The sequence below is a fragment of the Argiope bruennichi genome, chromosome 11, assembly GCF_947563725.1.
Source record: "Argiope bruennichi chromosome 11, qqArgBrue1.1, whole genome shotgun sequence".
Classification (NCBI taxonomy): domain Eukaryota; kingdom Metazoa; phylum Arthropoda; class Arachnida; order Araneae; family Araneidae; genus Argiope; species Argiope bruennichi.
In genome coordinates this window covers 67,429,338-67,455,475 of record NC_079161.1, presented here as the reverse complement: position 1 = coordinate 67,455,475, position 26,138 = coordinate 67,429,338, and the positions used below count along the sequence as shown (strand labels likewise).

Sequence of the window (26,138 nt, the reverse complement as noted above, 5' to 3'; positions counted from 1 at the left end):
TTAGAAGGCAAACTTGTTTTTGAGAGGCCACGTTTTGAAAGCTTCAACTTCAGAGAATTTTGAGATTTTGATTTTCTTAAAGCCTTTTCAGGTCTACGAATTTCTAAAGTGGTGTTGGTGTTTGATCCAGAATCGGAATCCGATGTTTTTGTATTTGTTTTAGAATGGCTAGGATTTTTGAGACAGTTCTGGCACGTACAGTTTACGCAAAACGATTTCTGTACGGCGGAGGCATAACTCAAACCGGGAGTCGGTGTTTGAGATAAAATTTTCTTTCTGGCTTCAGGGTAAGATAAGGCTTCTTTTATTTTCACTGTAATGATTTTTTTCTCAAGTGTCCAGCGTTCGCACGATCTAGAAAATGAAGTGTGACTGCCACCACAGTTTACGCACTTCTCAGGTGCGGAACATTGCTGACCATCGTGCCCTTTCTCAGCACAGCGGGCGCAAGTGAGAGTCCCGCGGCAGTTGGCCTTAGAATGGCCGAAACGCTGACACTGAAAACATCTCAACGGGTTAGGGATATAATGTCTCACTGGTAATCTAATGTAGCCTGCATAAATAAATTCTGGTAATTTTGGACTATGGAAAGTGAGTATATAATGTTTAGTGGGGAGGATTTGGCCATCCCGCCGTATAGAGATCTGTTGTACATTGGTGACACCTTGATGTTTTAGTTCTGCAGATATTTCTTCAAGGGGAACATTAAACAATTCCCCGCAGGTTATAACGCCTTTAGAATAATTTAATGACTTGTGTGAACTGACTGTAATGGGAATGGTAGCTAAAGCTTTCAATTTTAATATTTGCTGGGCTTGCTTTTTTGAATTCACTTCAACCAGCAAGTCGCCAGAACGCATTTTTCGGATTGAAGAAACTTCGCCTACGGTTGCTGTGAGTGCCCTCTGTACGAGAAATGGCGACACAGAATTAAAATTTTCATTTTTCTCGGAAACACGCTTGACAACAAAAAAGGAATCGTGATTTGGAATATTTAAGGTATTTGGTACGATACGACGCCCACCGAAGGGACCACGTTTGGAAGAGCCCATACGACATTGAAAGAGATTCGGGCCCGACGGCACCGCCCACCACGGAGCCCAACAAGGGAAGGCAATTACCGGCTCTGGTCATTCGCAGCCTCGGCATCCACCCTAGTGCTAATCGGTACCTATACGCTCGGAGTTACCCCCGGGGACAGTGACCACCCTTAACGCCAAGCCCAAGGAGTAACCCCTTCGCTTGATCCCTAGCAGACTAGCCACTAAGGTGACTAGCTACAAGCCGATTGATGCACAGGGGACCACAGTGCACCACCCGTCTTTCTAGTGGGTTGCCACGCACGGCCAACACGTGGGGTTTTGGCTGTCCATGAGAAGCAAGAAGCAAACAGAGCGGCGACAGCTTCTCATGGAGAGCTCCCTCGCTTGCCGTCGAGGGAAGGAAGAACGACAGTAAACAGCAGAAGGCATAGGGGAGAATAAACCATAAGGGAAGTAAAGATCCCTGGGTACCTCGGGATTGGGACACCCGTACTCACCTATAGTAGGTGAGCCCCTGAGGGGTAATGGTCTTAAAGCTTAAGTTTACAAAGAAATAATCAGCGAACGAAATGGCCATTCTTCAGTGTTTGTCACTGATTTTTATTCCTATCCACTGTCATAAATAAGTTCATAAAATCACAATTCAAGTCTTGCAATATCATAGACACGGTGACCCATAGAATAGTCCTTGGTATACCAATTTGAATGCAAATAACTTTACTAAAATTATCTGAGCAAGAAATTCTTTTTGAAGAAATTAGACGCTACAATTCTACAATATTTTTTTTCCAAACATTTAGCCAATCATTCCTTTTCTTTATTAACTAGTGATATTGACATTTTAAATTTACAATTCTCTGACAAAAATGCAGAAATTCCCAGAAATGCTTTTCAAAATATCTGTTTCCTAGAAAACATCTAATAACACTGCGAAAAGTTGTTCATGCCAATTCCAATATTTATGAAATTTTTCGTAATCTCTTTGTATATATTGACGAGTAAAAAAGATAAGTACTCATTAACAATTATAATAGAAAACTATTAAGGGAATATCAAGTTTTATATGAAAATAATCCACATTTTTTAAAAATTACATATTGGATTCAAAGCAGGTGAAAAGACTGAATTGTTTAACGTATAGTAAGCAAAATTATTTTTACACCATGTCTTCTGCAAAAATTCAACTTAACCAGCAACCAACATGTCATGGTTGCATTGAAATGTGCGACATCAGCCACATCTTGTTAAAATGCACAAAATATCCTGCCTTTACAATAGGCCTTTGGTTAAGCAATTTTTACTTCCAAACATTATTTACAATTTCCTTTTATCTCAAGCTATTGTCAAGGAAATTCACCTTCTCATTTACATTTTCCTTCAAATTCCCGAGAAATCTAAAACCTATTAACTGTAACCTCATGGAAAACAGACGCTTGTCATTTGGACATTTTGTTAGAAGCCCGGCGTCTTTATCAATTCTCTATTAATACGAACGATTGGTATTTTGTAAAATAGTTTTATATGTTTATTTAACATCTAAATACTGCGAGAAAAAATTGCCTACATTTCAATAGGACATTTGGTTCCAGACTTTTCTTAAATATAATCTGATTTTTGTCTGGTATGTATACGTCTAGTTAAATGCACGAAGCATTGATTTTTTTTTTTTTTTTTTTTTTTGCAGAATGGTTAAAATTAATACATTTTTTTTGTTGTTTATTTTACAAATTCCTGTAATTTTATTTATAATAAACTTAAAGTCGATTCAGAATAATTACTTGAGCATCGAAAGTGAAGAAAAATTGACGTGATACATTTGAGACAAATTAGACTTTTGGATTACTTTGGTTTTTCCGTGGTTTTAATGATACTGTGTTGTTGTAATATTTGTTATTCATGTTTGGGAAATTACTTCATTAATTACCGATAGAAATATTAGAATGTTTATAAGATATGCTTTCTGAAATTCGTAAGAATGTTTTGGTTCTTTGTTATATTTGTTGAGACTGTTCGGTTATTTGTTCGGATAATTAATAATTAGACATTATTCCAGCTCATCATTCGAAATTATTAAATTTTGCTAAAAATAAAATTACAAATGATTGCTAAAGAAGATTGAATGGTAAATTATAATTTTATCTTAAATAACATGCTCATTAAACACTGAAAAAAATCTTGCATTAGAATGATTTCTCAAAATGATGCTTATGAGCATATATTCAAAGGCAATTTAAGTTGGGTATGGATTATATATATGTCCATTGTACGTATGATGGCAATCATATTAGAAATGCTTTTTATTTATCACATTTAGATATATATAATTTAAAATTGTGATAGGAAAAAATCTCAAGTATTGATTTAATGAAATTGTACTTCATCCTTTGAATTTTTGGGTACCAATTTAACATATAAAAATAATAATGTGCAGAATTAATGGGGATAACATGCAGCATAGTTTCAACACAGGAATCCTTACGAGAATATTAGCCTAATGTTGTTTTTTTCCCAACATTTTATTGATAAAATATTAGTTTCATATCCATTAAATAAATGTACTATGTATTTATTGTATTAAGAAACTATAAATCCTGTTATTTGTTTCTTGTTCTGACATCAAACTGCCTCTAATAGATAATACATTAAAGAAGCATAATTTCAAATAAATGAAAAGAAAAATATGATCAAAAATATATGTTTAGATAAAAAAAATCTAATTACACATTAATCAAAACTTGGTGTTCTTGTCTAATGTCATCTCTATGGTCTTTTAATAATGCGCTGCAGTTCATTGAATAAATTTCTCACAATAATGGTAAACCCGACTTAAAGTAATTTTAATATATATATATATGGGTCATTTTCAAAATTCGGTGCCATTTGTTGTCCATGTGAAACACATTTTTTTTACAAGATGTTATAAAGTTTAAATGATTTTTCTTTTTACCATGCTTTTTAGCAGGCAATTTTCAGTGGAGAAACAATAAAATTAAAATAATTCATCTGATTTTTTATTTTTTTTTCTAATAAAGAAGTTGAGAGGAAACAAAAATTTAGCTGTCCAAATCATAAAACTCAAAATGTTTTTTGCTGCATTACTTTCCAAAAATTAAAATTTTTATTCTGACATATTTTTTTATTGTGAAATATACTTTCAATTATGTAATAAAGAAGGTTTTAATAACCTTTTAAGAAGAATAGATGATTTTTACCAATTAAATACAGCTGTCCAGACATTAAGTCATGTCTGTTACCATACAATATTTTCAACATTTTAAGCAACAAGATTGAAATTTTAAAATGACAACACTTGTATACCATTGAAACATGTTCTAAGAAAGAAATGCAAGCAGCCATCTTGAATGTTTGATGTTTGATTGAAGAAGCTGAAGCCTTTTTGTGTTAAGTATTTTTATTGCATGTCATGTCTGTTACCTTAATATTTTGTATAAAATATATTTATTTATAAATTTATTCAACTGATTAATTTAGATTTTTAGACTTTTAATTTTAATTAAAATTTATTTTCATGTTTTTATGGAATTATTTAGTTTCCTTAATTTTTGTACTTTGAAATGTCATGTCTGTTACTCTATATAGTAACAGACATGACAATCTTGGTAACAGACTTGACATGTTTCAAGATTTGAAATATGGTTCAATTTTTGGGTTTGTTTTGTTTAAATTTTAGTTGATATTTTAGGAAGAATTTTTTAAGGGTGGGGGGGGAAGGGAATAAATGTAAGTTCTTACTTTTTGAAAGTGCATATTTGTTACAGTTTTCATGTTTTCTCTTATCTTCTTTGTTTTTTATTATCACATTGTATTTACTGAATTGATTAATGTTTGCAATGTTATCAAATCATTTGCTTTATTAAACTTTATTTCTGATAATTACGTGTGCAAACATGCTACAGAAGTGCAGGCATTTCATTTCGGAGGATCGAGAAAGCAGGCAACTCTGAATACTGGCGCTTTATATCTAAGAAACCAGCATGAACCAATTTCGTTCTGCACAATTTCCGAATGTTACGACCATGGTCCTGCAGCAATTTGGGCTCACCTTCAGCCAATATTCAATGAGCTTAAGAGAATTTCCCCCGAAGTTGAAATTATCCACTTTTTTTTCTGATGGCCCTACCACACAATATCGACAGAAGAAAAGTTTCTTCCTTTTGAATGAGCATATAGCAAATAATGGTTATAAGTATGGATCATGGTCTTTTTTTGAGGCTGGTCACGGCAAGGGTGCTGCTGATGGAATAGGGGGAGCCATTAAGAGAGCTGCTGACAAAATAGTTGCACATGGGACAGATATACCCGATGCAAAAACTCTGTTTAATGTTTTAATAAATAAAACAAACATTCAGCTTCATTATATCTGTGAAACAGATGTAGAAATGTTTAAAAAAATAATTCCATCTGATATTCCGGTTTTAAAAGGAACGATGAGCGTACATGAAATTTTTTCTTTTGGGAACGACTCAATGTTTTTTAGGGATTTAAGCTGTTTCTGCAGACAGAAAAATGTCTGACTGTTTTACAGTTAATGTATTTGCATTAAAAGAAAATGAACAAGAAAGCACGGCCGTGACAATAAATAACGCAGAAAATAATTGTAAATCTTTTTCTTCTCCTTTATCCAACAATTTTCAACAAGATATTCAAGAAGGAAGCTTCGTACTTGTAAAATTGGAGGGTAAACGATCGATAAAATATTTCGTTTCAGAAATAATCGACATCCAGGACAACAATTTTACAGTTAAGTATTTTAAAAAAGTCAGGAATCATGCAAAGTTCTTTTGAGAGGATGATAAAGAATATAATATTGAAGCAGAGGATATTGTAATGAAACTTCCAAATCTAACGGGATGCTCTTTTCGCCAATTACAATATTTGATGTTTGATGTGGATCTCTCCAAATATGATGTTGAATAAATAGCATTGTAACTCAAGAAAATACTAAAAAATAAAATGTGTACACATGTTCCAATTCTGTATCTGTGAATTTCAAATAATATATATACATATTTGTTTTTTTTTAATTTTTATTTTATAGTAAAAAGTTATGTACTAAAAGAGAAACACATTTTAGCTTAATTCTATCTTTCAAGCTTTACATCAAAATTTGGCTCCTGAATTTATGTCACGTCTGTTACTTTGTGTCATGTCTGTTACCATTTCAAAATTTTCCTTAAAAAGTTTAAATTGACATAATATTGCTACAATTAGAATTACATATTAATTGACTCTGCCTAGTATATATAAGAATGACAGACATTTTGCATTAATTGTTTTTTATAGTATTTTATATTAAAAAAATCCTTGTAAGAATTCTATATTAGTAACAGACATGACAAACAAAAGTATAAAAATACCATAAGAAATATTTTTTTATTCGAAAGTCTTTATTATATGGGTAAAATGACTCTATACTTATATTAAATATAGCTTTACATTATTGTACACTGAACTTAAATACAAAAATTACAAGAAAAATGGCCTGTAACAGACATGACAATTTTCATCATATCTGACCAAAAAAACATCAATTAAAAATATATAAAAGAAAAAAATGTATCAAAAATATTCAAGTAATATACAGAAATAATGTCTGTTTAATAATATCAAAAGAAATTTACTAATTAAAATTTTTTTTTATTTTTGTCTTTTCAATTTCCAAATGGCACCGAATTTTGAAAATGACCCATATATATATATTTGTTGATATAGAAGATTATTGACTAATCTGGGAGTGTAATATTCCAAGTTTTGTGAATAAGAATTTTGTAGAATAGTTATTTGCTATTTACATTTAAATATTTCATATGTTATATTTTTTAAATAAAATTTGTACATAATTTTATGCCAAACAAGGCACAATTTTGAATTCATTTATTATGTAACTAATGAAAATTTTTTTTATTGAATTCAAGATTTGTCATGGACTTTAAATTCACATTTGTAAAGGAATATGTTTGAATTTATAATAGTGTGATTTTACAGTTCCCTTGGTATGCCTTAAACTGCTTTTGTCTATTATATTTGTATAATTGCCCTGTAAGGCCTCTTACAGATCACAATACAAGATTAAAAATTGATGTTACTCTCTTCAATAATTTACATTTGAAATAAAAATAAATCGTATCGATCTGTGGAGAAATTGGAATCAGAATGAATTCATTCCAACTATGTTAACTATTTAATAGTGTTATTTTGAGTTGTATTCTTTTACTTTGTAAAAACCAAACAAACTTTAATGTTCATTATTATTGTACTAGAAAACATACATTCATATGACTTGCAGAAACGGTTTTACTTAATGACACTCAGTGGTTGAATATAAATTAAATGATGAAAATGCCAATGCTGTCCATGTAATATATATTCTCATAGTTCCAACTGATTTTTTTTCTTTCTTGTACATAATAAACTTATCAAACTAAATTAATTTTGTAATATCCTCCTATTTTCTATATTTTATTTTCCTTTAAACATAGAAAAGAAATTTTAGGTTCTTTTACTTGTTTATCTAATGTTTTATATAAATTTTACTTTCTAAATTCTGAATTTTGGCAATTTTTTTAAAAATATGTATTTTTGCCTAATTTCCAACAGTAGATTACATTATTGCCCTTGAAAGTAACAACTTTACAGAACCTATCACCTTTAGATAATTCATCATTAATGTAATAATAGATAATTAGTGTATGGAACTTAATTTCAATGCATGACAAAATTTAATCACAAAATATTAAATGATGAAAAAAGTTTCAAACTATTTACATCATGATATATAGATTTGAAAAATTAAATAATAATATAAACCGATTAAAATGACAATCAAGACTAAATTTCAAAAGAAGAAAAAAAATCAGTTTAAAAAGAGATAACTGCCAGAATTTTATACATATTAAATATCCAGAGAAATAACTTTCTTCTCCCCCCCCAATCAAATCTGCTTTGAAAAAACTTGATACAATCCATCATTCTGCTCCGAGGATTTGCTCTGGAGCTTTCTGCACATCCCCAGTGCAAAGTTTATATGTGACGTGTCATCAACTTCCACTTTATCTGCATCGCCAGAAATTACCATTGCAATATTATTTTAAGGTTTTATTTATACCTAAACATCCTTTAAATTACACCACTCTGAATCAATTCTTAGAGCGAATTTATAATGCTCATCCAACGGCTACCCATCCATTTTATGAACGCATGAAATCTTTCATTTCTGACACACAACTCTCCGAAGTGAGAAAATTGTATGTTGACCATTTAAACTTTCCTTCCTGAATTACACCATCGATTTCTCACATAAACCCATTCATTGGCTTCAAAAAATCTTGTATTGATGCACACTCGCTTCCGAGACTATTCCTTGAGCATCACGCTCAATTTAACAATTATAAAACAATCTTTACGGATGGTTCAAAAATGATGAATCATGTTGGTTTTGGTGTTATTTTAGATAACACTTCTTACAATTATATTCTCCCCAAATACTGTTCAGTATACACGGCAGAAGCAACTGCTATTTTATATGCTCTACAAAGTATTTCTTCATTTGACACTAGTAAATTTTGTATATACACCGACAACATGAGTGTTTTGTAACAATTACAAAATTTTGATTATCCTTGTCATCAGATTGTTGCACAAATCATGGAACAACTTTCAAAACTGGTCAACAGAGATTTCGACGTAATTTTCTGTTGGGTACCGAGTCATATTGGAATCCATGGCAATGAGCTTGCAGATCAAGCTGCAAATTAGCTTCAGAACCTTTCAATTTCCTTGTTCCCTTTTGCGATGTATCAAGTTATATCAAACAATACATCGATGAAAAGTGGCAAGAAGTTTGGGATACGCAAGTTGATAACAAACTACATGCTATTCAACCAAAAATAAATATGTGGTCAGTTTTACTAAACCAATACACAGATGCAAAATTAATTCGTCTACGAATCCGACACACAAGGTACACGCATAGACATTTGCCGTTTGGTGAACAAGCTGCTCATTGTACGAACTGTGGAGTGATCAATTCTATTGCACATATTCTTACTCTATGTCCTAATTTTACTTCTGGTCGCATAACTGACTTTCATTTGCCTATTTTAAATTTACAGGACCTGGTGAGTGAGAAACCTCACTCAAAGCTTTTTGACTTTTTAAAAGCCATTGGTTTCTTTCATAGCATTTAAAATTTGAGATTTTTATTCTTGTACCAAATCACTATAAATCAGACTTTCTGAACTTTTGACATTTTACAATGTATCCTACAATGTTTTATTTACACCTTTTACACTTTTATAATGGAACTGTTTAAATATCCTTGTGGATGGTTCAGCTTGTCCTAAATTGGACCTTGTGCCAGAAATCCTAAACTATACTATACCATACCATCCCCAATCAAAAATGCTTTAAAAACATGAATTACACTGTTAATGAAATATAAATAAACCTTCATTTCCACATAAATATATTTGAAATTATTGCAATAAAGTATTTCACTGTACAGTAACATGTCAGGTGATTAAAAATATCACTTCAAGCAAAGGATTAAAGCTTCGGGTTTTTAACTTAAGTTCTATTATCATTTAAACATCATAATTTCTTAGCAGTTATTTTGAATTTTTCAATTCCAGTTTGAATATAATGAAATATGATTTTTCTTAAGGAATGATTCATTGCTCTAACCCTAATTCTTACTTCTATTGTTATCTTGTTTCTATCTAATGCATATTATAATGTATAACAAAGCAATAATAATTTTATTTGAAATACTATTTATTACAAATATTTGATCATTTTTGGCTTGAATAAAGCTTTTAATCAAAACTCCAATTCATTACCAATTCAATTAAATATTTATAAATATGTTGTTGGATAATATATCATTGCTTTGTTAGAATTGCTGAATTAGGAAATTGCATGACAAATTGAGAAACAAGACAAATTACAATTTTTAGTGTTCTGTCTCATTTTGGAATAGGTGAATAACTTGCTTTGTTATTTCATATGTTTTAGACAGATTATAATTATTTTTCTCTATTTTTTCCCATAAATTTAATTTTCTCATTATTTTCTCATAGTTGTAAGTGAATAAATCACACAAAAATATGTGTGAATAATGATTAGACTTTATTATGAAAGGCTGCGTTTATTATCAGAAAATGTTTATGAATGCACATATGAATAGCACCGAGTTCTTTCTTCTGTTCAATTTTTATTTCATATTTGATGCTGTACTAATGTACTTTTTTTCTAGTACCATCATTTGTTTAATCAGATTTTAATGGTTAGTTTTTAATTAGTGTATTTGCTTAAATATTATGTGGTTATAAAATAATCTTTACTTACAGTCATTAAATGCTGATTGTAGCAAAGGATAATGAAGCGGGATCTGCAAATATTTCATTTCAGCATTATTTTTATTTTATATTTGGCATTTCATATCTGCCGATTTCAGTTATTTTGGACTTGAATTTTATCTCTTTTGAGATCAATTAATTTTCTTTCATGCAAGAATGCATAATATCTTTTATATTACAAGGTCTTTTTGTATAATTTATTCATTTTATTATACATTTAATCTTATTTGCATTGTATCTTTTTTTTAAATCCCTCCCCTAAATATGCATCATGTCCGATTTCTTTATGATAGTGCATCATGATTTTAAACCAATTTTTAGTAATTATTTTTGACTTGAATATTTATGATCATTGTGGATGGAGACAATCTCACTGGAATGAAACAAATTTTTTTATTGTTGCTATGTATTCAAATCTAAAGTGTACTATAAATAGTTTGTTTTTAATTTCTTATACCTCTGCAACAATTGTATCTGATATGTTAATAGGATAACAGCCTGTTTGGGCTAACATCCTTTAATTTATCATTTATTTATTTTATTGCTATATTTGTCGTATGTTGTTAGAGATTTTATTTTCTTCTGGTAATTTGTATTATTTTATATCAGAGTTTATTATTATCAGTAATTCTGCATGGTTAATCTTGCTGCAGGTACCAGAAGTTGCATGAGATTAAACAAAATACTTTTATCTTAAAACTGCCTATGAATTATACTTCACTAAAATCTTCCTTATCTTCCTGCAGGGTGCATCTCAAATAAGGAAATAGCAAGAAAAAGGATCCGTATTTCCCTTGGCAGATATATATTATAATTGTAAGTAATAAATATTTAAATTTAGTAAAATAATTATGATTTTAATGCAATATAATATATGCACAAGTTTCTTTGTGTTTGTATGTAATGATTTTCTTTGCAATGGGCAACATATGATTACCAAAAATATCATTACTAATCTTTTTTTAAAGAAAGGAAAATCTTTCCTTAACTATAAAGATAAATTGGTAAATTGCCTCTTCAGAATGGTATTTCTTTGTAAATGTATTTTTTTCGACACCTGGAGAAAATAATAGTCTATGCAATTCAGAAGTTATGAAGAAGCCATAGTTCAAGTGATTAGAAGGTAGATAAATTAATACATATACATAGTATAATGATATGCAAAATATTTCTACTTCTGAAACAGTTTTTTAAAAAATGAGGTTAAGAATCGCACCAATGACGTTTTAAATTTTACTAAACCCCAATGATTTTTAAAAACACCAGAAATATGAAATTATTAATAAATATTTAGGATTGACACAAAATTTAACATTGACATCAAAGCTCAAATAAATAAAATGATTTTAAATATTTTTAATTTATCGGTTCTATAAGAATAGTAATATTAATGATGTAATCTTATCTATGTATTAAAATAAAGCTTATGTTTAACAAAATTAAGTTTCAAAGATAAGTTTCGCTTAATGATAAATCAAAACTTTAAGACTTGATCACTTTGTTTCAGTTTTATTTGAAATGATTTTGGTTTGGTTTGGTTTGTTTTAGTGGCGCAAAAGCCATATTTGGCCATGCTGTGCCAAACGCATGACTTATCTTAATACAAAGTAAGACAAACACATACAAAAAAAAATTACAAAACAAACTCAAAGGAGCTTATCAATTCCTATGTCATGTAAAAACAGAAACAAATTTGGATGGGAATTATCTCCCAGCAAGTCTTTTAATTCAATGTTATTTTTACCAAAATGGTTTCGTCTACATGTATTAAAACTAGGGTATTGCACCAGAATATGCTTAATGGTTAAAAGACAATGACAGGAGGAGCATGTAGGCGCTGGTTCTGAATTGAGAAGATGTTTGTGTGTCAATCTGGTGTGTCCGATTTTAAGACGATTTAATAGAATTGATTGCCTTCGGCTTAAATTATTATTTTTTGTAGATCTTGCCAAGGGCTGAACTTCATATAGCTTATTTTTATCTTGCTGGTCCCAAACATTTTGCCATTTTTTCGCAAGCTGATTTTTTATAGCTTGCAAAGCATCATTTAAAGGAACAAAATTTTCAATTAATGCTGTACATCTTCTTGCAGCATTATCTACTGTTTCATTTCCCTGAATTCCTGAGTGCCCAGGAATCCAACAAAATATTATCTGTATACCCTTCTCTGATAAATATAGGTAATATTCTATACATTTCACTACTATTGGGTGACTTGAAGGTGAAACATTTTTGAGAGCTTCGATTGCGCTTTTGGAGTCTGTGTATAAAATATTTCTTTTATGATTATTTTCTGCTATTTTTATCAAAGCCCTGTATATAGCATAAATTTCCGATGTGAAAACGGAGCAGAATCTGTGCAATCTTTCTGAGAATATCTCATGCCTTAGCATTACAGCCGCGCCCACATTGTTACCAGCTTTGGATCCATCTGTAAAAATAGCTTCATAATTAAAAAATTGTTGTCTGTGAGCGTTAAAAATGGACTGATAAATGAAATTTAATGTTGTCGGCTTACGCCATTTTTCAAACGTATCAATAAAATTAATAATTGTATTTTTCCATGGAGGAATTTCGTCCGATTTATTAAGGACTGGGAAGTCATCTATTCCTAGATCTTTGAGAATTTGCCCGATCCTGAAACCAAAAGTGGGAATGAATGAAGATCTCAATGCGAATAATGAACTATAGATAGGATTTATGACTTTATAATGTAATGGATGAGAATCGTCACTTTTTATTCTTAAAAACAAATTAAGTGCTAACATGTTACGTCTATGTTCTAAAGAAGGCTCGTTGCAAACAACATACAAACTCAAAACTGGGGAAGTTCTAAATGCACCTATTGACAATCGGAGACTCTGATTATGTATAGTATCGAGGGGTCGTAATGTAGATTTCGAAGCAGATCCATATATAGCACTACCATAATCAAGTTTTGAGCGTATTAATGCTCTATAGATCTTGAGTAAAGAGCTGCTTTCTGCCCCGTACCATAAGTTGGAGAGTATTTTCATTATATTCATGGAAAGGGTGCATTTCCTTTTCAGATAATCAATGTGTGCGTTAAAAGTAAGTTTTGAATCAAGAATCATACCTAAAAATTTTATTTCAGAAACAAAGGGAATTAGTTGGTTATTTAATTTAAGTTTCGGATCTGGGTGCAATCCTCGTCTTCTGCAGAAGTGAATTGCTGCAGATTTTTGAGAAGAGATAGTAAAGCCGTTAATTTTCCCCCATTCACAAATATTATTAATCGCTTCTTGGAGCTTTTCCCTTATGATACCCATGTCTTCACTTGAACAATGTATCTGGAAGTCATCAACATATAAGGAGCCATTAACGCCTGACGGAAGATTTTTTATAATATTATTGATTTTTATGATAAATAAAATTACACTTGGGACGCTTCCCTGAGGAACGCCTTCGTCTTGATGAAAACTGTCGGACAGAATATTGCCCAATCGAACTTGAAAATTCCTTGTTCTTAAAAAGTTTTCGATAAAAAATGGTAAATTCCCACGGAGGCCGATTTTATATATGTCCCGCAATATACCATATCTCCAAGTTCTATCGTAAGCCTTTTCCATATCAAACATTATCGAAACTAAATGTTTCTTGCTTACAAAAGCCTCTCTGATTGATGTTTCCAATTGTAAAATGTTGTCCAAAGTGCTTCTGCCTCGACGGAAACCGCTCTGAAAAGGAGATAACCAATTCTTTCTTTCTAGAATATATATTAATTTTACCATTTACCATTCTCTCCAAAATTTTGCACAAACAACAAGTAAGTGCTATGGGCCGGTAGTTGTTTGGATCCTTGGTGTCTTTCCCTGGTTTAGCGATCGGAATTACTATTGCTTTTCTCCACGAATTAGGAAAACAGTTTTTGTGCCAGATTCTATTATATAGTTGCAGGATGTTTTTTAAAGATTGTTCATTAAGATTGTTGATCATATAGAGATGAATATTATCAGGACCAGGAGAAGTAGCCCGAGATTTTTGCAATGCTCTTTTTAGTTCTATAAAACTAAAGTCTGAATTATATTCCTCGTTAGAGTTTGTATTAAAATCTAAATAAATTCTTTCTTCATTTAATTTGTAAGATATAAAATCCTTGGGGTAAGCTGCTTCACTAGACACTTTGGAGAATGCCTCACCCAATGTGTTAGCTATTGCCTTAATGTCTGTAATAAGTTGTCCATTTGAATTTAAAAATGTCAAAGGAACTTCATTTTTAAAAAGGCCAGACATCTTTCTGACTTTGTCCCATAATAGCTTGGAGCTAATCCGTCCCTTTATAGAATTAACAAATGTCATCCACGTATTTCTCTGACTTCTCCGTCTGATTAATCTAGCATATGCTTTAGCTTGTTTAAAAACGATAAAATTGTCCGTAGTAGGATAACGTCGAAACCTGTTCCAGGCTTTGGCTTGTTTCTTCTCAGCAATTTTGCAATCGTCATTCCACCATGGCTTCCAAAGTTTTGGTATCTTCCCAGATGACTTTGGAATTGCCGTATCAGCTGCTGTCAAAATTTTTTGTGTAATGATTTGGATAGCATCGTCTATATTTTCCATGTCCACCATATCCTGAGTAATAAAAGCCATTTGTGAAAAGAGAGCCCAGTTTGCTCTATCAAAAATATATTTTCTTGGTTTTTCAGGATAAACGATATCATTATCTTTATATGACAAAATAATAGGGAAGTGATCACTATTATGGAGGTCCTCTGCAACATTAAAAAACCACTTAGTTGCTAAAGGTGGAGAGCATAAAACTAGATCTAAAGTATGGAACGTGCGGCTTGGTATATGAAAATATGTGTAAGTTTTATCATTCAATAAACAGATCATGGTCTTCCATCAAAGCTTCAACTTGCTGCCCTTTTAAATTAAGATTTGTACTTCCCCAAATCGGGTTGTGTCCATTAAAGTCTCCCATTAGGATAAAAGGTTGAGGGAGTTGATTTATTAAATTATTAAGTTCATTTTGCGCTACGTTATCGTTCGGGGGTAAGTAAATACAACAAATTGTTTGTAAAGAACCTATATGAAGCTGAACTGCTACTGCTTGGATAGGGGTATTTAAAGGTATTTCTCTATATGGGAAGGCTTGGGAAATTAAAAGAGCCACACCACCCGACGCTCTGGAACCCTGGGTGTAATCTTTTCTAACTATATTATAATATTTGATTTTGGTAGACTGATCTGGTGTAAGAAAAGTTTCTTGTAAACCAAGGCAAACGGGCTGGTACTTGTTTAAAATATTTTTTAAATCTTGAATATGAGAACGGAAACTTTGGCAATTCCAACAAAGAATATTATTTGCCGTGTTTTTGCTTTAAGAAGTTATGTTTTCTTCCCCGCTTGTCGACATTGCATCATCTTCAGATGGATGAATCTTGATATCATCATGGTCTCCATCGTATTTCGTTTGTTTTAATAATTCTTGCTTTGATATTGTACGCTTTTTTATTGAGTCTTTTATTTTATCATCTAGGTTTTTCTTCTGGAATTGTATTCTAGCTTTCCTCATAGCTTTCGTTTCTTTCGAGGTTTTCGAAAGTTTCTTTGGTGGTTCCTTTTTATCAGCTTTAGCAGTTGGTATGCGCGATGAAGAAATTTTGTTTAAGCTGTTAGAAGATGATGTTCTTCGTTCGTTGTTTAATTTCAAAGGACTTGATTGATTTTGTTTGTTATTGCTATCTATTGTATATGTGGTTTTGGGACTTCCAGTTACAGATTTAGTTTCAATGGATGCGGGAAAATGATCTTGTTCATGAGTTTCCCGGTGTGTTTGAGTGGATGCTGAAACCATCACTCTTTTCGCTGCTGTAGAATAGGAGATGCCAATTCTAGGAGTTCGCTCAATTACAATTTTTCGGGCTTCTTTAAAAGAGAGGTTTTGTTTGGTTTTGATTGTTTGGATTTCTTTTTCCTGTTTCCAACGAGGGCAAGATTTAGAATACGCTGGATGGTCATTTTTACAGTTTATACAGGAAGGAACAGCTGAGCATGTTTGACTTTCGTGGCCAGTCTCGGAACATCGCGCACATTTTTGAGTACCACGGCAAGCTTGAATTGTATGTCCAAACCTTTGGCATTTGAAGCAGCGCAAAGGATTTGGAATATAGGGCCGTACAGAACAATTGAGATATGCTATTTTTACAGATTTAGGTATTGTTGGTAGATTAAAGGTCAGAATGAAATGTTTTGTTGGAATGAGTTTCCCATCTCTTTTTATTTTTATCCTTTTTACTTCGGTAACATTTTGACTCTTCAATTCATCAAGTATGTCATCCTCTGTGTCATTTTGCAGCTCTGATTCCGAGATTACACCTTTCGATTGGTTAAGTCTAGCATGTGCAGTAACAATTACATCATAGTTACCAATGTTTTTCAAGTTCAAAATTGATATGGCCTGTTCTTGTGATGAGACTTCAACCAGGAGATTACCGTTTTTACATTTTTTTAAAGATTTAACTTCACCAACATTTCCTTTTATTGCTTTATGAATTAAAATTGCTGATACGGCATCAAAAGATCCGTCTTTCCTTTTTACTATAAAAAATTTAACTTTCTCATGATACTCCTTTACAGGAGAGGTTGACGGACGCATGTCTCCGTCGGGACCGTTAGTGCGGGAACCCATAATTTGTAAGTGATGTCCATCCCGGTACGCCCCCGCCCACCATGGAGCCCAACAAGGGAAGGCAGTTGCCGGCTCTGGTTTTCTCCAGCCTCGGTACTTACCCCAGGGGTAGCGCCGGGATATAGACCTACAGAGACTGCAGGCCTAACCCTCAAGCAGTGGTTTCTCGTTCCCAAAGAAAACGCACCACCAGCCGATTGACAAGAACGGGCTCATTCCTGCCGCCCGACTTACGGAGCAGCGTGGGCCAAAGGGAACGCAAGGGACCCCAGGATTCCATTTTGCCCCTAACGGGTCGCCATGCACGGCCAACACATGGGTTTAGTTTATAACCAAAATCGAAACCAAAACACCAAAACTTATTGAAAGGAAACATCAATTCAACTCATAAAAATGGAAATTAGAAAATAAAAATAAGAGATGGATCGCTAGGGTAACCCGGGGGCGCGACACCCGTATTTACCAAAGACAGTAAACCCCCTGAGAAAAGGAAAGGTCCCTGGGTACCTCGGGATTGGGACACCCGTACTCACCTAAAGAAGGTGAGCCCCTGAGGGGTTGAAATGATTTTGAATTTCACTGTTTTACTGCGAAATTCAAAATTGGCTCTGTTGAGATTAAAACTAAAATTTTAGGTAGGAATTAATCTGATTGTATTGTGGAATTTTGATTAACTTTAAACAGTGTAATTTTTTTTGTTGTTGCTACCCTAAAAATTTTTTTATTCTAAAGATCATGCAGACTCTCCTGGGACAATAGCAGTAAGTACATCATTGAACATAGACACATATAGAAGTATATAGACACATATAGAAGTATAGCTGATCTTTTGTTGCCCATAAAAAAGTAAATTGGTTAAAAATTAGAGACAAATATTATAATCCCTACACATCAAGGTTGGGGCTAATGGGTATTTACAATTTTTAATTTTACATATGTGACAATAAATTTTCATTTACAAAGTGGATTTATCTTGCATTACTCTTTGAATTAAATCAGCAATTTGATAGGTGTGTGACACTTATTTTGCTGCACGAAATTAGTCATCCGATTGCTATATTTCTTACCAATAAAATATCACCACACCACCTAATACATTACATACAAGTAATTTTTCTAATTTAAGAGTAATGTACAGAATCCAATTCTGTAGTCCTAAGAATTTAAACACTATATACAAATGAGATAGTCTAGATCTTTCTGAAATGAACCCAGAATCAAATAATCTGAACCATTTGTTTTAACCGACTCACTGGCATCAACAGTCTATTTTGCTTTCTTATTTCCTCTGAATTTTTTGACTAGCTGCCTTTAAGTTTTTTTTTTTTTTTTTTTTTTTTTAAGCAGCTAAAATGATTTCTTTCATGTCCTAGTCGGAGGAGGATGGTTATTCACACTTCTACGATCACCTTGCTTACTTGTCCCAGGTTTCGTAAACCAAGGCTTAAGCAACCATTTCAGCACACCTGGATTGGAATTTGTATGGTGCTAAAGCCAAAGCTGACCATGCTGTGCCAAAGCAAGTGGCGTGTGTATATTGCTATATGAACTATTAAAGAAAGCATTTCCTCAAGGTTAAAATAGAAACATTTTACACTTATATAAACAAAGCACAATAAGTTAAAAGGATAAAGATCTTAAAATTATGAAACCAATTACAGAAAAAATGCCAAGAAAATGTTTAAAATCCTTATGGTATTCATATAAAATTTATAGCTCTTAAAAATTCAAGCATATTCTTGTGAGGATGTTCTCCCATCAATTCACGCATCTCCAATGTTAATGAATTAAAAAGACGTATAGGATGAGAATATAAGACACTTCAGCATACCTCGATTGGAGGAGTTGTTTCTTTCCTTCCTACCACTGTTCTTGAGTGATATGCCTTCAGCATTCAATTAAAAAAACCTTATATGTTTACAGAGTTACTAAAAGATGCTTCCTTCTATCTTTCTTCAAGCACATTTTTTATTTTACAATTATCATTGAAGAAATTCAACAAGCTTTCAAATAACATTTTCTGAATGATTTTCATTTCATTACAACTATTCAAGAGAGCAGCCACTGAGTAAAAGTATATATTGATTTAGATTTTCCACAATTATATAATTATGCATGTAATCTATACATGCGAGAGGGCCCTTAAAAAACTTTCAAATATATGAATCCCTAGCAACCTTTTGCTCAGTCAGTCAAAAGTAAATTTCAGATATTTCAAGGTTTACAGTCAAAATTATAAAAATTTAAAACAATTTCCATGGTTGAGGCTATAGCAAAAAAAAAATGGAACTTTTTGATGCAACACCCAATTTTCTGTGTGTTTTTTGTAAAAATGATAAATGGCATTAGGACAAAGCACATATGACAAAAATGGGTAGCGTAAAACACATACAGAGAGCCATTGACATGAGAAGAAAATTTCACTGGAATTACAAATTTTTAATGTTCTCATCTTTGCAATTATGCTTTGTATGCAGGAAATTTTTGACAACAATGGCAAACATACTATCAGAGAAGGGATCTTTATAACTTCATGTTTTGGCATTTTTCACTTCTGACAAATCTGATGGATTTGATATGCACACCTTAGATTTCAGATAACCCCATTACCAGAAATCTAGCAGTGAAGTTAAAGAATCATAACGGCTGCAAAAGTTCGAAGATGCAGGTTATGACTATCATTTCAAAGTTCCATTGCAGCACTCTTCAGACATAGAGAGCAATATGTAGAGTCTTGAACCCATGCAATGGCATTTTGTTACTTGAATTCTGGAATTATATAATTTTGGAACATTGTTGTATACCAGGCACTTATGATGGAGCATGTTTTCATATTTGTTGAAGTGACCTGTAAGAAGAAGAGTCGCTTAAGCTTCGTGTAAAGGTGCTAGTGCCACATTTTCAGTATTTCCGTCAGTCTGGTTAACATAGTTCTTGGGGATTACCTTCCCAGTTAAGAAGAAACGTGCCTCATCCATCCATAATATCTGCACAATGGTCACCTGCTATCTTTGTTATATCTGATGAGGAAAGCTGTCGCAAAGATGATATGCTGTTTATCAAATCATCTGCAAGTTTGCAACATCTGGACACACTGGAATTGATGAAGAAATAATCCACAGGGCAGAGCTTAGAAGCTTGACAGCTGTTTTTGGTACATCGAAATTGTGATCAGCACTTCTTGCAGTATATAAGCTCCGACTTTTGCCCATAGGTGGGAGTAATCCTCACAAATGACAGATTTACAACCATTTCCTCAGAGGCAACAGGCCATGGGGATAGGTTTGAGTTTGATGTTTATGGCACAAGAGCCAGATTTGGCTATACTGCGCCAAACATATGGTAAAATGAGATAAAAAAAAGTTTAAAAATTTTAATCTAGGTGTTAAAATTTTTGTCAATATTAATATCGAGTATTATAAAATTATAAATCTTCAAAAGTACATTAATGAATTATAAAATTAGATAAGATGTAAAAACCCAATTTCTTTTAAAAATTTAAAAATGTTCGTATGAGGATTTTCTCCCAATAAGTCGCGGATGTTCAAATTCGATGTTCCGAAATGATGCAGCCGGTGTCTATTAAAAACTGGGCATTCGGTTAAAATATGAACGATGGTAAAATCGACTTGACATGATGTGCAAGTTGGACACCGTTCAAGAAACAAAAGGTGTTTATGGGTGAAACGGGTGTCCCAATGCGAAGTCGTGTCAACTTGATATCAAGTTCTCTCACTGGGACAATTGGCCATAATGTAATGTGTGATTTAATGAAATGCAACTTATTAGATATTTGGAGGTCCCACGATTCTTGCCATGGGGATAGGACTTTGAACGCTTGTGAAGAGAACACTTATATTTATATGGAATAAATTTCGGCAGAATTGCGTTGTCGAACGCAACGTCCTCGGAGGCCTAATCGACGAGACTATCTCTAGCCAAAATTAGAGGACTAGATGAGGATAGCAATGACATCGCTAGTGAAAGAACATAGCCAGAGCTATCTAAGAGCTCCTGGAGCTGCACTTTGTGTGTCACAACAAAAAACGGTAGAGAAATAAGGCAACGAAACAATAATTTTTCAGTGAAATAGATACCGAAAGCATGGGAAGTTATTCCATCTTGTGTTTAGAAGTACCGTCCTGATAAGGCAGTAGTTACGCACGCTACAAATTAATTTAATGATAGTGTTGAATCTCAGTTTGGCCAAATTTTGAAGCAGTCATAGGCAAATGTCCTTAGACAAATTTCTTATAACCAGTGGGCCTGGTCTCCCCAAAACTTTACCGCATTACTTTATTACAAACATCTCATGTCAGAGAACACCGAACATGACGATGGCGTACAATAGTTGGCGAGTTTTTTGGCGATTAATCACTGGCATGGCATTAATAAGAACCAAAAATCGAATTTGTGCTTTAGACTTGTTTTTCTCAACCGTTTAAAACAAAGATTTGACACAAAACTGCACTTGTACTCTCAAAATCCCATACTAAATTTCACATTTTACCGAGTTTTTCATTCATCACATTTACATGTTTCTGAAAGCACAGACCGACAGATGGTGAACGCGTAGCTGCATTTGGCCGAAAACCCGACAGGTGTTCCGAGACTATAAATGGTCATTCTGTGTCTCGGATCGTATTTATCTAGTTATTTTCGTTTTATAATTATTGTGTTAATTTATATTCGAACAACCGAGCAGACGGATTTCCTCTGAACACAAGATTTTATTCAAAATTTGATAGAAGTTTGTAAATTTAGTGTAAATACCGTATATCAAATTTCAACAGTTTTGTATTGTTTTTTAAACAGACGAATATTTTATAAAGATGTGCTTTTGAACTTAGGGAGGTCTGAAACGTGGAGATTCGTCAAAATCGCGAGTTCGAATTTTTTACCGATTGCTATACTTTATACTATGTATACCAGAAAGTAAAAAAAGCATGCCTTATAATAATAAGTTGCATTATTTCAAATTTGTTTGAAATGGAACGCTCTGTTCTATGTTACATTGATTCCTATGGAAAAAAGTTTTTCAAAGTTGCGAGTCAGATTCGGGAGCTCTTTAACCGAGGTTCCACTGTCATCTGAAATCAGGTCCTTGTTTCAAAGAAACTGTAAAGAATTTAGGATTGATTCTTCGCATCTAGACGAATACCTGTTCATTCTGTTACATATTAGTTGTAATTCAGTGTTTCGTTGGAAAGCAGATCCATAATTGAATTTTTTTCCCCTCCTTACAGGTAAAGGCCTCGTTCCAGATGGAAACAGAGGAGAGAAAAAATAATTGCACGAATTTTCAAAGAAGTGGTGATAGTGGAATGTGTATTAAACCAAAATGTATCAAACAGGTGACATTATCTTCCGAATAAACGTTAGTTGCGACATTGCATATATCACTTAAATTAAAGGCTGAATATCGGTTTTTGTGGATTCGGGTTCTTCAAGAAATAGAAAAACTACATCGATTCATTTCCCGTTTAAATAAAAATGGAGAAACAGCTCAAATTCGTGTTGAATTATTCACTCGAGGAAATAACTCTGAGGAGAGTAGTTGCCAACTTATGGACTGAAACTGACATTGTGGTTATGATACAGAATTTTCCCTGCGAGTGTCCTCATGATATTGAACATAGAAAAAAAAATAGAAATGTTGCTTTTAATAAGGTAAAGGCTAAGTTGTCAAAACTCGTGATACCTGCTTCACTAAAGGAACGTATGATGGATTTAATAAAACCTATTGGTACTGAATTAATGCAATGGAAAACATTCCATGATAGTATTTTCCAGTCAACAAATAGAGATCTAAGTTTGTATATGCTGAAACGCGTAGTCTGGACATCTGCCGGGACAATAGATTACCGAAGAACTGCAAAAATACTTCTATGTTCTGATGTATTGGGGGTTCGGACTCGTTACTCGATCGCATGTTTATATTGCTATGTTGACGACATTCCAGTTCTTTGGAATGAACTTCCTGAAGTGGTTAAAAATTGCTATTTATCCGCATTTTATGTTCCGCTGGTCAGAGAGCTGCAACTGGAATTCTATTGGGCCCATGTTATGGTGGGAGAAGAACCTAAACTGGAACGTATCGTTACAGAACCGTTGCGTGAAGTTGCAACTTTTAATCAGCATGCATTTGAAACTTTCGCACGCAAAGGTAATAGATCAGCTACCGATTATTTCTTGCGAAAGTTGTCCACTGAAGTGCGAAACGCTTCTTTAATGAACGCTGTCAACATCGTTATATCGGACAGATGCACAAATACAAGCACGTGGAAGACCGATTTTCCACTTGAGAAACTTTCTGAAATGTTGTGCTACTTATTATCCCTGATGAGCCCCGCACAGCAGGAGCAAATTATAAGGAAGAGGCCAGTTGAAGTTTTAAGATGCTTTCTGGATTGGCCGTGCCAAGACCTTTTCTTGGAGACTGCAGATTTTGTGTTCACTTTTCTGCCCGAAACAAAATACGGCACACTGCTGAGATCAATAACGAAAAATATCGAATCTTCAGGCTATTATTTTCCAATGTTGTTCAGGAAATTTTTTATAAACAGTCCAAGGGAATTTAAAAGTATTTTTATAAATTACGAATGCCAGTTCTGTTCTTATTTTGATGAATTTTTCAATGCTGAAGATGCAGAGACCATCAAATGTTTCTTCAGAAATGTAACTGTCGAAGACAGAATGAGCCTTTGTTCTCGTTATAATTTTTTTCGGATTCTCGATCCACTTATAATGAATGGCAAGTGGTATTTGGTAAAAATGTGTATTGAAGAGATCTCTCCATTCCAAAAAGACAGGGCGAGGCTGGAAGAAACGTATATGGGATATCTGAGAGGAGTGGACTCGCGCAACAGGAGGTTGAGGAAACGCAGATGGAGACAGATTTTCCAGGAATGTGACGAAGAAGACAAAGCGACTGCTTCCAGCAAGAGAAGCTCTCGTGGAAAAACGCTGATAAAAGCTAAAAAGCTCCAAACGCAGTGAAGCAGAAAAGAAAGTTTTAGTGTCATATTAAGATGAAACGTCTTAAGGACTTTTTCATGTTCGGTGTCTCATTTCTTTTATATACTGACTGGCAAATAGCATTTGCTGACATTATGCCTTGAAGAGGCCAGCTACATTTTCCAGAAAGAAAGAAAAAAAAAAAAAAGTCAGAGTGAAGAATCTTACATGATGTTCTTCACAGCAGTTTACTCGGACGATATGGGTTGAAAAATCAACAATAGAGACTTTTTGTTTGTTCTTTATTATTGGCCTCTCGGTCATTTTATAATGACTGACTAATGGCATTTGGTAAATGCCACCTTGAAGAGGACAGCCACACTATCCGGGGAAAAGAAAAAGACTAAAAGGAACCTCCATGATGTTCTTCACAACAGTTCACTCGAACGATATGTGGTTGAAAAAATCACAAATAGAGACATTTTTGCTCTTCATTCTCGGCCTCCCTATCCTTTTACAGTGACTGATAAATAGCATTTGTTAAAATTATGCCTCGAAAAAGCCAGCCACACTATCGGGAAAAAAGACAAATGCAGACTAAAAGAAACTTAAATGATGTATTTCACAACAGTTCACTCGAAAGATATATGTATGAAAAACCACAAACGGAGATTTATTTTGCTCTTTATTCTCGGTCTCCCGATCCTTTTAAAATAACTGACCAATGGCATTCGATAAAATTATGCCTTGGGGAGGCCAGCCATATTTTCCAAAAAAAGACAAGTACAGACTAAAAGAAAATTACACGATATTCTTCACAACAGTTCATTTGAACGATATGTGGTGGAAAAATCTCAAACGTACATTTTTGCTCTTCATTCTCGGCCTGTCGATTCTTTTATAATGACTGAGTAATGGCTTTTGTTAAAATTATGCCTTGAAAAGGCCAACCACACTATCGGGGGAAGAAAAAAAAGACAAGTGCAGACTAAAAGAAACTTGCATGACGTTCTTCACAACAGTTCACTCTAACTATATGTGTTTGAAAAATCATAAATAGAGACAGACTTTATTTTGCTCTTCATTCTCAGCTTCTCGATCCTTTTACAATGATTGGCCAATGGCATTTAGTAAATGATGCCTTAAAGAGGCCAGTCACACTATCGAGGAAAAAAAAAAAAGACAGGCAAGACTAAGGGGAACCTGCGTGGTATTCGATGTTCTTCACAACAGTTCACTCAAACGATATGTATTTAAAAAAAATCACAAATTGAGTCAGATTTTTTTTAAGGCATCTGATGAAGCCAGTGCGAGTGTTTCTAGTAAGAAAAAAACTGTCTTTTCTTACTTTAAGTATAAGAAAACAAATCCATGTGAAATTTTATTGTTTATTATCATGCGAAACTTAACTGATCCGATGTTGGCAGGACCACAATAAAAAAATTTTGTACTCGCTTTTCTTCGAGTTTTTTCTTCTCTTGAGTTCATTCAAAATACAATTTAAGAGCAGTTAAGGGAAATCGTCGTTTTAAAACTAAAAATGGCTGCAATGAATTAAGTTTAATAGTATCAATAAATATTTAATTATTAAATGAGCAATGAATAATTAAAAATATATTAATTTAAAAATAATTTCAATGGTCCTAATTTAATTTTAATAAAATATCAGACACTAGCTTTTAGAATGTAATAATGATACAAAATAAATAGTACATTTAATATTTCTCATGTTTAAGAAAGTGGCCGGTTTTTTTTTTCCCCCTTAAAGAAATTTTTTTTTTTTTTTTTTTTTTTTTTTTTTTTATTGAATCCATTATGCTGTATTAAAAAGATTTGAATTGAATGACTTGCGTTAAAGATGAATAAAGAAAAGCTACTTTTCGTTGTTGAGAACATTAAAAAAATATTTGCAATTCTATCCTAAAAAAATTTTTATGGGGCTTTGAATTGTCCAAAATAAAGCCGAACAATAAAATATTCTTTATATAATCAGAATAGGAAATTTAAGAAATCAGAGAAAAAACGTATGCTTAATATTTTCTCTAAAATCTGTACATATAAGACTTAAAATTACAAGAAAATAGTCCTAAAATATTGATTTTAAAC

At 32.9% G+C, this 26,138-nt stretch overlaps 2 protein-coding genes across 2 annotated transcripts; one reads left to right on the top strand and one right to left on the bottom strand.

Annotated features, from left to right (window-relative positions):
* The first annotated feature begins 2,475 nt into the window (after nucleotides 1-2,475).
* LOC129956966 (uncharacterized) lies at nucleotides 2,476-25,453 on the top strand. Its single transcript, XM_056069035.1, has 3 exons — nucleotides 2,476-2,664; nucleotides 11,167-11,236; nucleotides 22,322-25,453. Exon 3 carries the CDS (start codon nucleotides 22,569-22,571, stop codon nucleotides 24,072-24,074), a length of 1,506 nt encoding a protein of 501 aa, XP_055925010.1. The 5' UTR covers nucleotides 2,476-2,664; nucleotides 11,167-11,236; nucleotides 22,322-22,568; the 3' UTR covers nucleotides 24,075-25,453.
* On the bottom strand, nucleotides 12,067-15,127 carry LOC129956612 (uncharacterized). The gene has a single exon (XM_056068543.1). It carries the CDS (start codon nucleotides 14,170-14,172, stop codon nucleotides 12,067-12,069), a length of 2,106 nt encoding a protein of 701 aa, XP_055924518.1. The 5' UTR covers nucleotides 14,173-15,127.
* Nucleotides 25,454-26,138: the final 685 nt, after the last annotated feature.